The sequence below is a fragment of the Typopeltis vanoorti genome, chromosome 6 (genome assembly GCF_054136105.1).
Source record: "Typopeltis vanoorti isolate ZY-2024b chromosome 6, IOZ_Tvanoo_1.0, whole genome shotgun sequence".
Lineage (NCBI taxonomy): Eukaryota > Metazoa > Arthropoda > Arachnida > Uropygi > Thelyphonidae > Typopeltis > Typopeltis vanoorti.
The window spans coordinates 92,913,989-92,930,225 of record NC_143554.1 but is presented as its reverse complement, the minus strand read 5'-3'; the positions used below and the strand labels follow the sequence as shown (position 1 = coordinate 92,930,225).

At 34.3% G+C, this 16,237-nt stretch overlaps 1 protein-coding gene across 1 annotated transcript in view; it reads right to left on the bottom strand.

The window, feature by feature from the left end:
- Window positions 1-16,237, bottom strand: part of Ankle2 (ankyrin repeat and LEM domain-containing protein 2) — a 181,885-nt gene that overhangs the window by 106,478 nt on the left and 59,170 nt on the right. The window contains exon 5 of the mRNA XM_090394536.1: window positions 8,757-8,945. Coding sequence (XP_090250662.1) covers window positions 8,757-8,945 — 189 coding nt within the window. The remainder of the gene's footprint in view (window positions 1-8,756; window positions 8,946-16,237) is intronic.

The window sequence follows — 16,237 nt, the reverse complement described above, 5'->3', positions numbered from 1 at the left end:
CATCCTTGTCTCACACCAGATTTAACATTAAACCATCTTCCTGTACTTCCTTCAATTCTAACTGCTGACTTACAACTCAAATAAAGACTAAGTATTGCTTGATATAATGCCCCATTGACACCATATAACTGCAGCATATTGAATAGCTTCTCTCTTGGCACCTTGTCATATGCCTTTTCCAAATCGACAAAACTTAAATACAGATCTTTTCTTGACAATTAAATTAAATGAAAAAGATTGGCGAAACATGTAAGAGGATAAAATAAAGCTACTTAAATACAGATCTTTGTTATATTCCCATGCTTTCTCGACTATTTGTCATAAATTGAAGATTTGATCCTGACAGCCTCTATTTGGCCTGAATCCAGCTTGTTCTTCACCAAGCTTTTCTTCCATAATTCTTCTCAACTGTTTCTCAAGTATACTTGCATAGATCTTGCCAGGAACACTCAGTAGGGAAATACCTCTGTAATTCTCACATTCAGTTTTATTTCCCTTTTTATATATGGGTACCATGAGAGCTCTACTCCAATCATCGGGAATTCGTCCCTCTGTCCAGGCTTTCTGAACTATGCAGTGCAGCCACTGTAAGACTTTTATACCACCATACTTCAGCATTTCTGGTCGAATATCATCTACTCCTGCTGCCTTTCCACATTTCAAGCTTTCCACATTTCACTTTAAATGTTTGGACATTACAATTAAAGACATAACATTTGTTATAGTTTTTATTTTAGAACATTATTCGTGTTATGATAATGGATTTTATTTTAAGTTATTTTGAATTATACTAAACTGTATAATTTTATCGATAATAAACAATATTTTTGCATGAAATAAAACAAGAATATATTTTATTTTTAAGTAATTTTGAATTATAACAAACTGTATAATTTTATCTATAATAAACAATATTTTTTCATGTATAATTTTTTTTTATTTTTACCATAATTTTGATATTTTATCCAAACACGCATACACTGTACTTACAGTGCGTATGTATATTTCGAAAGTTGCAGCACCACCACCACAATTTCAAGCCACGAGCCACCACTGCCTGTAACTAAAGTCTCCCATCAGGATCATCTTCTTTGTACATGCCCAACTAATTTGCCTAAACATTTGACAATCAGTATTCTCTGCATTCCCTGGCCTATAATAGCATCCTATCATATATACTAGCCTGTTTATTTCAACTTCACACAAAAACAGATTCAAAATTTGTGCATGCAAATTGCACATAGTGACTGAATCAATGAAACAAACTCAGCTCTCATTTCAAATACTCCTTACATTTGTGTACAAACATAACAATTCCTGTGTCCTTGAGACTATTCTACTAGCTCTAACATTCTCTATTCTAGCTGCTATACCACACCTCTCTCTCTCTCTCTCTCTCTCTTTGGTCTGACCACTCTGATTTCCCTGGTCCTGACTCTGATTTCCATTCCTACCTGTCTCATCCTCACCTTGTGCAGTTGCAACATCTTCATCCTCATATCCATCTTCCTCCAGTCATATCTGTTTAATTGTACTACCCTGCTTCACAAGTAAACTCTGAACTTGATGTAATAAATGATCAGAAAATAAATGTTTAGAAAACAACATTCTTTCTAAATGCCCAAAACCAAATCCATTCAAATGAAATCCAACTTTAAACCATTCCAACTTTCCTTCAAATTCACTCCACAGATATACAAATTGAACCTCCCTTTACCTCACACAACTCATCCATTTTACTATTCATTATCTTTACTTTCCTTCTCAATTCACTGTTGTCATATCTGGGAAACAACACACCTATCACTTTTCAAATAACACTATTCTTCTTTACCTGCTGCAACAACGTCCTCAAGTCTCTATCAACTTTTTTTTTTTTTTTTTTTAAATCCCGACCAAGTCAATTGTCCATGACTACCACTAATTTTGATGCCCAGTCTTTCCTTTTCTGCAATGCATCAGTTATTTGCTTCATTGTTCCACCAGGAAAGCTTGTTTTGTGCACTTTATTAATCATTAAACCTCTAATAATCGAGTCCCCATACAGTGATATATGACTATCCTTTGACCTCCTTCTCGTAATACTAACTTCCTCCTTCTCATTCTCATCAGCCAATCTCTTCTTTAAATGTTTAATATCCTCTTCCAGATGTTTCATTTTGCTTTTCATTTTCACTAACTCTTGCCTAAGCTCTTTTACTATGATCCCAACACTTGCTCCCATTTCTAATAGACCTAATCTATCAAGACACTTTTCACAAATGTTAATGCTTCCCTCCTTCTCATTTACACACACAGTTCACAAATCTTTCACATTTTTCAGTGATTACATATAGCAATTTTTGCAATACATCCACTGTGAAAAATCACAGCTAAATCTTCGTACTGAAGCCTTCTATTCCCCTGAAGTGCGTTTCGTTATGGATACCATTTTCAGAAGCAGTATGAACAAACAAGTAGCAAAACACAATATAAACAACAAAAAAATTCCAACAAAACAACAACACTACTGAAGGATACTTGTATCCAAATTGAAAAAAAATGCAGCACAATTTGCAATAAAAATCCACACTATACACTAATTAAAAATACTTTTTTTTATCACAGCTGAAATCTACCACTACATTCACTTGTGACACATTGTAATCTGATTTCCCAAAAGACATTCTTAGCTAATTTAAATTCACCCTCAATTCAGGCCTACTTTACATATGGAATAAGTTGTTCAAACAAATTGAAGAACAACAATGGGCAGTCCTATTTTTCCAGCTTTAGATCATAATTTTATGGAGCATCTAAACATCAACTCTTTCACACTATTTTATCTCAACCTCATTTATGGTTATATTTTGTTGATGATATATTTTCAGTGTGTTCTCACTAGGAGTCAGAATTACTTAAGTTCTTAGAGAAAATAAACTCTTTGTATTCCTGTATCAAGTTCACTATTGAACGTCTCAATAATTATTTAATACTGAATAGCTAAAAATCCTACAAATCTTGTTGAATTTTCAGTTAACTGAAAACCTACCTTTACTGGCAGATGCATTTACTCATCCTCACACCATCATTCATCACAGAAGATAGGTATCATAAAAAGTCTTGTAGACAGAGCACAAAGGATCTGCTTTTCTGATTCACTTCTGTTAGATGAACTGAATAAAATTAAAAGCAATTTGATGTTTAATGGATTTAAAAAATTATTGATAATTATCATCCATCTACCAGACTATGATCCGTCATGAAAAGAAATTCAATATCCAACCTTCAAAGAAGGAACTGCAAAAGAAATAGCACAGATTCTTTGCAAATTCAATCTCAAAAACTGCCTTCCTTCTTACCATCTATAAAGGATACCTTACCACCTCTCTCGCCTTATCAGGTGTCTATTATGTACCCTGCTCATGTCATCTATAATCCTATTATCTCAGCTGCGATGCAAACACGAGTAAGTAGGCACATGCTTTGTGACTCATTCTTATAGTTCGTGTTTTGAATGTAGTTACTGGTCTGTCTCCGTAATGATGTCCATGTTCCACTGGATGAAATATATAGGAGTTTTCCAATAAAGTTCTTTATTTTTTTACGTGTGTAAGCTGCAAAAGTTTCCACAAATAAGTAAGATAATATATAGTTTGTTATATCCTGTCTTACTGTGGACTGACACTGGATGGCCAACTTACTGACTATATTAAAATGACTACTTACTTTCTATAGAAGAGCGTTGCATGTTTCTACAAAGGTAGTTTTTAGTGTACAGTAATAATAAAAAAAAAAAAGATATATATGTTAAAGATACCAAGCAATTTTAAACCTGGTTTTACTCCATTTCCCAAGTAAGCAAACAGACTAAAAGTCAAGTTTGCGCCTGCAATTGATGCAAGTCTAACTGATCCCACAGGTAGTGCAAGACCAGGGCAACTTGTGGTAAAGGTGGAACAAGCTCCGATCACTAATCTTAATATTTACCTTTAATGCCAAAACACATCTCCAAGAAGGGGATGTATGATGTTTTGTATTAAAGGCAAGGGGCCACTACCCAGACCGGTTTCGACCTTTATTGAGGTCTCATCAGTGGGATCCCACTGATGAGACCTCAATAAAGGTCGAAATGCTACTCGAGTTCTTGCCAAGTGTTTTCCAGCATCTGAGGCATTACTAGAGCAACTGCTATAACGATATCCTGTTTCAAATCATCCAAATCTTGAACTTTTCTCTGGTACACAAAGTCTTTAATAAAGCCCCATGCAAAAAAAAGAAAAAAGTCCAACACTCATATCCAGAGATCTAGGCAGCCAGGCAGTTAGGCCTCTCTTCATATCCAGCATCCAGGAAATAGCCATTCTTATGCCGTTCTTGCACATGCACACTAGTGACTTTAAAAGTGTGACAAAATAAATCTTGCAAAGATTTCCTATCGACTGAGCTATAGTTTAAGAAAATAGAATGAGTGATTCTCACATTATAAGCCATTATTTTTGTATGCCTCTAGCCTAGACACCTTGTATTTTCAACTGCCATCATCATGTTCCTGATATGTACATTCAGGGTGTACAGGATATTATAATACATGAGAAATACCTGAATACATGAAAAATACCCAGACCCAGATTGATACAGTAAGAAGTACCTATCAACAATTTTCTTCCAATCTGTTATCTGTCAAGACTCCAATATTATCATATCTTACATTTCCGTCTTCTAAGGCACTTCTTACTGTATCAATCCATCTAGATCCAAGTCTTTTTCCTACCATCCTGGCAACTTGTTTTCCAAGATTTCCTGCACCATTTCTGTTTAAGTGACCAATTAGCTCTGCTAACACATTCCTCAATGCAAACAATGTCCAGTTCTTTTGTAATATCCTAATTTTTAATATGATACTACCTTTGATGGCATATTAACTCTCCTAATTCTTTTCAAAACTCTTATATTATGGTCTCCAGTCTTTGATCAAGTGTTTTATTTCTAACCCAGCTCTCAGATCCTATGTTAAAATTTCACAATAACACAAAGAAAAGAGTGAATAATATACGGGGCTGGTCTGAAAATTTCTCTGCCACGATCATAGATGGCAACATTATCAGCAAGATTTTTTTTTTTTTCTAATATTGGTACATCTGTCATAAGCATCCATGTGAAATCGCAAGTCATTCTATCAAGTAGTTTGTTTTATACAGCTTTCTGAAGCAAAAGTGTTGTCTGTATCCCTTGAAATGAATAAAATTAAGTATCGTGCAGTTATAAAATTCTTTGTAAAAGATGATTTAACAGCAAAAGAAATTCATTCGAAGTTCGGAAAGGTTTATGGGCACTCTTCTCCTTCGTTTTTGACAATTAAGAAATGGGCTGCCGAGTTTAAACATAGCTGTATCAGCCTTGATGATGATCCATGTGAAGGACGTCCAGAAAGTGTAACAACACCAGAAATCATTGATCAAGTGCATGATATGGTATTGGATGACTGGCAAGTCAAAGTGCGTGAAATTTCTGAGACTATAGGCATTTCAAAAGAACATGTAGGATATATTTTGCATCCAGAATTGCAAATGAAAAAGATTTGCACAAGATGGGTGCCACGCTTGCTCACAGCAGATCAAAAATGCACTCACATGAAAATCTCTGAAAGGTGCTTAGAGAATTTTAACAAGAAGAAAACCGATTTTGTGCGTCAATTTATTACTATGGATGAGACTTGGATTCAGCATTACACACCACAATCCAAACAGCAGTCAAAACAATGGACAGAAGCTGGTTCAGTTCTATCAGCAGGAAGGTCATGGCATCGGTGTTTTGGGATGCTAAAGTTTATTTATTAATTATCTTGAAATGGGTAAAACAATAACCGGGGAATATTATTCCGATCTTTTAATCAGATTAGACGAAAAAATTCGTGAGAAAAGACCCGGTTTGCAGAAGGAAAAAATCATCTTTCATCAGGACAATGCACCTGCCCACAAAGGTATTTTGGCAATGGGAAAATTAAGGAATCTGCACTATGAATTGTTGAACATCCACCCTATTCCCAAACTCCCTCTGACTTCTATCTCTTCCCAAAACTAAAACTCTTCCTCACTGGTTAGCATTTTTCTTCAAACAAGAGGTGATTGCAGATCTTACTGAGAACCACTACAGGGACAGGATAATGGTGCTGGAGCACAGCTGGAATAAATGTTTTAGTCTTAAGGGAGATTATGTTGAAAAATAAAAATAATTTTGAAATTATAAATCTGTTTTTTCATTGTTAGGCCGAGAACTTTTCAGACCACCCTCATATTTCAAAGACATCTTTCAACCTGAAAATGACAGGTCATCAAAAGTGCCATCATATAATTGAAAACAAAGACTCTTATACTGGATTTATTCAAGAAGTATAACATCACGTGTATAAAGTAAAGAGCTGAGATTAACATCTCCAATTTTGATATCCGGTTTAATACCACTTTCCTTCAATAATTTGAGTTGCATTCCTGGTGACATACAACTCAAATATATACTATGTGTTGCTCGATATAATATCCCATTTACACCATATAAGTGAAGCATCTTGAACAACTTTTCCCTTAGCATATGCATTTTCCAGATCTACAAAACTTAGAAACAAATCCTTGTTACATATTCATGATTTCTCAACTATTTGCTTTAAAGTGAAATCTCATCCTAATCACCTCTATTTGATCTGAACCAAGCTTCCTTCCACAATTTTTCTTAACTTTAAGTATATTCACATAAATGTTACCAGGTATGGAAATTCCTCTGCAATTCTCACATTTCTCTTTTTATAGATAAGCAGTACAAAAGCTCTACCTCTAATCATATGGAATTGGACCCTTTGACCAGACCTACTGAATTATGCAGTATCACCACTGTAAAACGTTTATACTCCCATAGTTGAGCATTTCTGGTCGAATATCAATCAACTCCAGCTGCCTTTCACATTTCAGGTTTTTTGATAGCTTTTTCTCCCTCAAGTACTGATATGTATTATTGATTTCATTCCTCTTGAACATTTTCTACCATTGTACAATCACTGCTTGTTAGATTTAGTAATCTTTCAACATAAGTAATCTAGGCATCTAGACTATCTTTATCTTCAGTTTTCATGTCACTTATAATATCAAATCTAATTTCTTTCATTGTACTCTTTCCTCTATTTTTTAACCTTTTTTTCAATAACCTCTAGAACATTTTGCCAGTTTCCTGATATTGATTGAAAAAATTTCCTGATATGTTCTTGACAAAATCTTCCTAGGACTTTTGTTTAGCTAGTTTTACACAGAGTTTTGTTCTCTTCCATTTTTCTCTGTATTCTCTCAGAGCAAAAGCTGATGCACTTGCCAGAAATTTTCAATATGCTTTCTTCTTTGCCTTGATTGCCACTTCAACTTCCTGAATCCACCATGGAGTTCTGATTTTTTTATCACTGCAGAAACCTCACCACATGTCTCTCTATATGAATCAATGTTTTCTTCAGGGTCTGAATGAAAGTGTAAGGTCTGGTTCTTGTTTTCAATTTTTTTTTTCAGTTTCCTTAAATAATATTTGTATATTTTAGTCTACAGTTCACCTCTGAAAGCTGCTGACTTTGATTCATTTTAAACTTTTCTTAAACTTTTCTTTTCAATATGATATTCAATGTTATTCTACTCAATACTAAATTGTGATCATTTCCAACTTCACATCCTCTGTACTCATATGTCCCCTGAACCAGCGTAAAAATATCACTATCAAGAATAGCAAAGTCAATGAAACTTTTCTTATTTCTTGCATCTTCTTTCTCCAATGTTTGCCTTAGTTCTGAAAGTGACTTAAGTTTATGAAAATACAACTTTTCTGACATATGAGTTGCTTTAGTACCGCACCACTTAAATTATTAAATTCTGTCCAAGAGCTTATATATTTGTCATTTATTAGCATTTAGCTCAGATAAACCTCCATTAGTCCACAGCAGACAACTGACTGCCTCTTTTATACATAAAAAATTAGCCTTATCACTAATTCTCCTTACAAGCCATAGCCACTCATACTTAAGTCCTACCCATTTCAAATCCTCTACATAAGATCCATTCCTAAACAATTTGGATATCATGGTCAGTTCTGATAAATTGTTATTCTTCATAAATATCCTCCCTAAGACATAGTGGCACTAATAAAAAATATCTCTTGTAACTAGCCATCCATTCTGCTGAAGGCATTGAGCACCACCATCTTGCTTTCTTTGGCTAATTTTTGCTTCAAGCATCTTTTTTTGGGGGAAAAAACCTCTCAGCTACTTTTAAGATTATTATCTATAAATTGATGACACATTATTTAGTCAGAAATATTCCTCTAACTCCTCAATAGCCAACATTTCAGAATTCAGTTTAAGAGAGAAAAATTATCACTATCCCATCAAACATTTCTCAACAACATGGCATTATAAAAGTACTAGCAGCTGACAAAGCCTGTAATCTGTTCTAACTAGAAATCCCTCAAAGTTTGTCACACATTCTTAGCCTATAACTTAGGCTAAGAATGTGTGACATGAGGAAACAGTCATTTAAACATTATGAAGGTTTGATATGACAGTGGAAAAAAAAGACAGAATTTAAGGTAGAAAAGTCGATCTTTAAGACAAGAGGAATTTCCTTTTATGGAGTATGAAAAGGTAAGGGTAATGCACTTTGATCTGGTTATCCAATGAAAGTCATGGAACTACTAGGATTAAAATATTTAAAAAAAAATGAATGATGACAATATATTATGTTTATACTTACTCCTTTATCTGGCATATTCAAATACAGATCGGTGATAAAACATATCCGTTCATTACGAATGGTTTCACTATCATCACCATACAGTAATTGCATGAAGGTGGGATCCTCAATTGTCTGAAGAATAAGTCTGCACATGGTTGGTTGTTTGCTTTTTGATGACACATGTAGAGCATTATATCTAAAACCCTCCTATTAAATTAAGTATATAAAATTAAGTTGTTTGTAAATGTTTTGAATGCATGATTTAGCAATTCTTAATCATATAGAAAACAAAACTGAATTTGTATTTAGGACCTGATGAAAAAGCAAATGCCAAACATATTTCAACATTTGCTTTAGCATTATTCCAAGAAGTCTTTTCACTAAAAACTGTTTGTAGCAGTTAATTATAATAAATTTAGTTTAATCCTTTATCTCAGTGAGAGCAAACAAAGTTTGCGCCTGAAAATATCTTCAGGACTGAATATAGTGTTGTACTAGCTTACCTGGGTAAGTAGTGCAACACCAGGGCTACTCGTAGCAAAGGTGGAGCACGTGTTGCTATGAGTTGCCCTGGTGTTGCACTACTTACCCAGGTAAGATAGTACAACACTATATTCAGTCCTGAAGATATTTTCAAGTGCAAACTTTGTTTGCTCTCACTGGGATAAAGGATTAAACTAAATTTATTATAGTCTAACCTAGTGAAAAATAAACTTTCAGCAGTTAATTATTTTATAAACTATACCATTAATTGTTAATAGGTTAGCTTCAAATATACAATACAGTAGTTCCATAAAATAAACATATAACATTCAATCTGCATTAATATTAATAAAATTATCACAGAAGATGAAAATCTATGATACCACATAGAAAAAGAAAAATTATTCACAGCAGTACTGGAAAAATAGATGGAGAGGAAAAGGAAATAAACAAAGAGAAAGTAGATAGAGTAAAATAATACTAAGAGATAAACAGAAGTGTGCAAGCATAAGAGAAGGAGACTTTTCCTGATCCAAAGGATGGAGTTTTTGTGATAAACTAAATGTATTTGCTGAGACAGAGAATTTGTGTATTCTTTATTTTTGGCCAATGCATAGGATGTGGACTATATTTTCAAATCTTTAATGAAAATTTAAGATAGTACAATAAATTCAAAATATTATCAGTTATAGTTAAATTCAAAAATAAATAACGATCATTCATATATCAGTTAAGGTTATACTACTTACACAGATCAACAAATTAACTTTTTTTTTTTTTAATAAATGAAATTACTAGAGGTGATTCAAATGTATATTGGGGTGATGAATACAGTTCTGCAATCCCAAAAAAATTTTGCCATGCAAGGATTTTTATATATTTTTTCATATACTTTTCAATTATTTTATCATAAATTCGTTTAACTGCCAATCTGTTGCTGCTATCACTCTAAAGGCATATAGACATAGTTTGAAATTAATGGAAAGATGGTTTAAGGGCAACTGAATCTGTCTTGCATCAGGGAGAACCGTAACAAACTCAGGATGTTAAAAGCTCTCATTTAGGCTCAAACATCCTTGAATCTCATTTCTTTATTATTATATCATATTAAATGTTTAAGGCTGTAAAACAAGAGTACACTTGTGTGTGTGTGTGTGTGTGTGTGTGTGTGTAGTGGTTTATTTACGAAAGATAATACAGCAACACATCAATTTTATACTACTTTGGGTATAAAACATAGAAAATAAAAGGTAAGCTCTTCTTTATTACTGCACATTCTAGAGAGTTAATTTGACTATTTCATGATGATTCTGAGAAACCAAAAAAGGTGTAATAAACTGTTATTTTGTTAATATATCTGTATTTTGTATGAAAAAACAAACAGATCTCCAACAACTTCAATTCATAAATGTTTTCTTCAGAAAAGCTGATATCCTACCTGAACTAAATTCTATCATAAGATCAGTATCTTAGTCTTTAGGTGTTCTAGGAGCTGCTTCATCAACACTGCAAGAAATTGCAGTGTTGAAAATAGATTATCCTTCTGCTTCCAACTATGGAAAGGAAGCTATCAACATCAGGAACATACATACATACAGCAGTCAGTGGTTTACCAATTAAAAACTGTTGCCACATGCTAGAGGCATTTCTGATTATATAAACAAAAACAAAATTCCAGCTTCATATTTTGAAACAAAGAGTGGAATCTGTTACTGACAGTAATGATGAAGATGACCTGTAAAAAAAATGAATGTATTTCTAACCCAAAAGAGACATGTTTGTGGAATCTCCCAAAATAAGAAATGCAGTTTTGTTGCATAATAGTAATGATTACTGATCTATAGATTTTATAATGTATGAAAGAGATACGGTGGTGCCTTGGTTAACAACGGTAATCCGTTCCAGGATTACCGTCGTTAACCAAAACCGTCATTATCCAAGCCGCAATTCCCCATAAGATTTAACTGAAAATCGATTAATTTGTTCTGGCTCCTCCCCACAACCATAGTACATATTAAAAATGCAGATAAAATTCATTTAAAATGTCATAAAAATATGGTAAATAACATTTATTTATTATACAGTATATGCATTTGCTACAAAAAAATTAACATTAATAAAATGAATTGTTCATGAAAACAGTTTTTAATTATCAATCTTCACCAGAAGGACAATTGGGCTCATTTCGGAGTTTTTGACAAATGGACCTGTAAAAAACATGTCTAGGGTTGTTTGCCCTTCTGCCTCTTTTTTAAAATGTTTCTGAAAAATTGCACTTTTCATTAAATAGATCTGCAGTTCTGATAACCTCAGATTTGTTTGAATTCCATTTCATAGCAACATTTTGAATCCTCCCACTTTGCCAAAACATTTTTGATTTCATCAATCGTAATTTGTTCTTTCTCTCCAGCCTCATCTTCGGATGAAATTTCCATTTCCTTTACTTCACATTGCTGCTTGAAAAGTTCTTTTTATCTTGTCAGTAGTCAAGTTCTCAGTCATGCATCTCCAATAATTCTTCAACATCTTCTACCTCTACTTCCAAGTCAAGATCATGAGCAGTTGCCACAATATCATTTACCAATTTGTGTCTTTCATCTGAAGTTTCTTCATTACCAAAGGAAGGACACAGTTTCCTCCATGCTGCTTTGAGACATTTCATTGTTGGTTCTTGCCAAGCCTTTACAATTAGCCTAATTGCTATGACAATGTTGAATTCTTCCTTCCAAAATTTTCTTAGGGTTATGTTGGTAGCCTCACACATTTCAAAGCACTACCTGGTAAAAAAAAAGTGCCCTTGTGTAAAGTTTTTTAAAATTTGCAATTATCAGCTGATCCATAGGTTGAATCAGAGATGTAGTCTTGGGAGGAAGAAAAATCACCTTGATAAAATCTAATTCCTCTGGTAGCTCTTCTTGTATGCCTGATAGATGGCCAGGTGCATTATCCAAGGTTAAAATGGCTTTTAGAGGCAGATTGTTTTGCTCAAGATAGGCTTTGACAGTTGGTCCAAACACTTCGCGAATCCAGTCTCTAAATTCTATTCTTGTGACCCAGGCTTTGCTTCCACAAAACACCGAGATTGGATTTAGAAACATTGAACTTTTTGAATGCTCAGGGATTCTCTGAGTGGTAGATTAACATGGGTTTTACCTTGCAATCTCCACTTGCATTTGCTGCTAAAAGCAATGTTAACCTATCATTCATTGGTTTATGCCCAGGAAGTTTTTTCTTCTTTTGTGATAAATGTCCTGTTGGGCATTTTCTTCCAAAATAACCCAGTCTCATCACAGTTGAAGACTTGTTGAGGTAGGTATTCTCCTTCTTCTATAATTCTTGTAAAGCTATTAACAAATTTACCTGCTGCTGCTTTGTCAGCACTAGCTGCCTCTCCATGTCTGACCACACTATGAACTCCTGTTTTTTTTTTTTTAAAGTTGTCAAACCAACCTCTGCTACCTTTGAAATCATCATCTACCTCAGAACTTGATCCCGAAGTCTTCTTTTTCAAATCTTGATAAATCTGTTTAGCTTTCTGACAGATTGCATTTTAAGATGTGGTATCGCCAGCCATTTCTCATTTTTTGATCCAAATTGGTAACAGATTTTCCATTTGCTCAAAAAGAAGTCCTCTGACATTCAACCTTGAAGTTCCCTTAGCAACCTTAGCTACCATAAGTTCTTCTTTCTTAACCAAAACGGTTGATATTGTAGAATGACTGGTTTCATATATTCGAGCTAGCTACATAACTTTCACACCTTCATGATGTTTTGCGATTATTTCTTTCTTCTGTTCAATAGAGAAAATTTTTCTGTTTTTTTTTTTTTTCCCTCACTAGCTTTCTTTTTTGGGACCCATTTTGTCACATGGTAAAAAATTCACTCTATAAAAAAAAGATATGCAAAATACGGTATTATTACAAATTGTACAACACTAAGACAAGGGATACAAAGAACATATCGTCACCTGAAAATAAAAGTAAAAGTTCAAAAAAAAAAAACCTTTTTGAAATAAAAGTTAAATTAAATTCGAAACCTGCAATTTTTGACTTAGTGCATTTTGCTTGTAAGGTGACGATATTAGATACAGCACTTACCGTAACATACACAGATTAGCAGCTTATAGATACAAGGATTATTATACAGATGAGATTTGATTTTGCCTTTTGATGGCGAACGAACAGTGACATGCACCCGCCGATTTATTGTCTATATGAACCAACACAAAAAATAAATGCTTAAATACTCATTTTCATCACAAAACGCATTTATAACCACAAATTTTAAAATAAAGCAACAGTGAACTACAAGAAAAGAAACAATAAACGGAAAACGTAAACAGCTGGCTATGATTGGTCAAACATATCTGAGCTTCACAGCTATGCTGCATGGCTGTTCTCTATTCGACAATGTCTTCCCAATCATGGCTGAGTGTGATCGGAAAATTCCAGTTTTTTAGATCGGATATAGATTCACATAATCGAGAGTCGTTAACCAAAAGCCTGTGGCGTTAACCAAGAAATTTTTTTCTTACAGCCACTTGTCGTTAACCAAGTACGTCGTTATCTGAGGCCGTTATTAACCAAGGCACCACTGTATTTGTAAATGTTCAACTTGATGAAAGTGATATGCTATAAAATATTTGTGGCAATTTAAAAGTAATTTAAATTACCACAGTTATCCTTGCATTCAAAGAAAAAAAAATTAATTCAACTAGTAAGAAGTGACGTGAGAGAGCAAGAGAATAAAGAAGGAGAGACTGAAGTGGTGGTTACGAATGAAGTGGGTAGTATTAGTATAGAGAATGAGAGAACAAGTGTGCAAGGCAAACAAGGAAATGGGGAGGCACAGGGTGGACAGGGGAACATAGCATAAGAAGGTTGATGCTCCAAGAGGATGTGAATGCATGTGAAGACAAAAAAGAGAAGAGGATGAACTGGGATAAAAGAAAAAAACAGTTGAATTTGAAGAAGGTTCTAAGATGAAGAAGTCACAACTAATAAGTAGTATCAGTGAAACTTGTTAGAGATCCAGGAATGAGCTGTTATGTTTATATACAAATGCTGGAAGTGTAAGAAACAAGGCAAATGAAAAAGTTGTATCGATTGAGTCTGATCATCCAAAAATCATTGGAATAATGAGACATGGTTGAAAGAGGATGACATCCTGGTCAGGAAGAGAGATGGAAGGGTATGATGTGTTTTGTTATGATAGAAAGGGTAAAAAAGGGAGGGGGGGGTGCTATTGATGACAGAAAAAGAGTTATGTCCATATAAGATAGAGATGCAAGAGGAAAATAGTGGCAGTGGTTTAGAGGCCGTATGGTATTGATCAAGTTGAACATTCATCAAGTTGAACATTTGCAAACATCTCTTTCATACATTGCAAGATCTACAGAAGAGAATAGAATGAAATACTTATTTGGATGTTATTATAGACTTGATAATGTGGATGGTAATAACCATGACATGTATAATCAAATTAGCTAAGCAAATAAGAGTGATCATTATGGATGATTTTAATTATGGCAATATAGACTGGGATGATGAGATAACAACTCTCAGTCAATAAGATATATTTCTCAAGTATTTGAGAAACAACTACTTCAGGCAGTATGTAACAAAGAGGGCACACTAGGAGTGAGGGTTTTGGATTTGATCATCTCATTAGAGGATGTTGAAGTTATAAATAAGGTGTGAAATCACCCTCCAATTGGTGGGAGTGACCATGAGTGATTTTGTCTGTGGTTGCCAACTATGTGAGGACTTACATGAGCAAAAGGTATATATGGAAATACAAGGCTGGTGATTATGAGGAGCTCAGGAGAGAGATAGCATGTGCAGCATGGAATGAGGAGTGGGCTGGAAAGGAGATCAATGTTGTTTGGGTGATATTCAAGAACTATCTAGTAGAAGCAATGTCTAAATGTATTCCAAGAGTAAGAAGGTTAAATAAGGTAGGTGTGAAATGGATGAAGAGATTAAACACAGAGGAAAAAGGAATTATGGAGACAACATAAGAGGAGTGGTAATAATCAATTCCATGAGGATTACAAACAACAGGCAAGGAGGGTAACTTGGTTGGCAAGGGTAACAAAGGTGAAGTATGAGCAGCAGTTAGCTAATGAAGCTAAAAAAAAAAAAAAAAAAAAAAAAATTATAGGGAATTCTTTTGATGTGTAGCCAGCAAAAAAAAAGAATGATTATGGAAGGATGACATTGGAGAACATGGTATAAGAACAACTGCTGCAGACAATATAGATGAGATATTTGATGAGCAGTTCAGTTGATAAAGGTCTTTCAATCTTGTGAATGTGACATCATAGAGAGTCTGAAAGCATTTGATGATGATGAGGAGGAGAACTTGATGATATATCACTGCATATTCTGAAGAATGTGCCAGGGAGTTGACATCTGCCTTGACATATTTGTTTAATATGGATCTAACATTAGGTCAAGTTCTAGAGTGGAAGGAAAGCAAGATTGTGCTGCTTCACAAAGGAGGTGAAAGAACTCAAATTATAGGCCTATCTGTGTGTTGGATGTTAAGTGTTGGAGAGGCTAGTGAGAAGCAGGATCCAGAATTGGGTTGACAACAGTGGTATTACCTTTGATCGGCAGCATGGATTTGCTAAACGGAAGTCATGTTTTAGTAATCAATTTATTACAATAAGGTCACACTTCACTGGGCTAAGGAGATGGATACACAGTAGTATACTTAAATTTGGCAAAGGCTTTTGATAGATTACCACATGAAAAGTTGATAGTCAAACTAGAGCAAATAGGATTGGATATTAGACTAGTGCACTGAATTGGAGATTAGCTATCTGATAGGTATCAGCAGTTGTGTATGGGGAAGAAATACCCCGAAGAGGAAAGTTACTAGTGGTGTGCCTCAGGGGTCTGTTTTAGGGCCACTGCTGTTTTATCTGTATGTTAATGATACTGGTGAAGTTTTGGATGGGGATATTCAGCTGTTTAGAGATGATGCAAAGTTGGGATGAACTATGAGGAGTA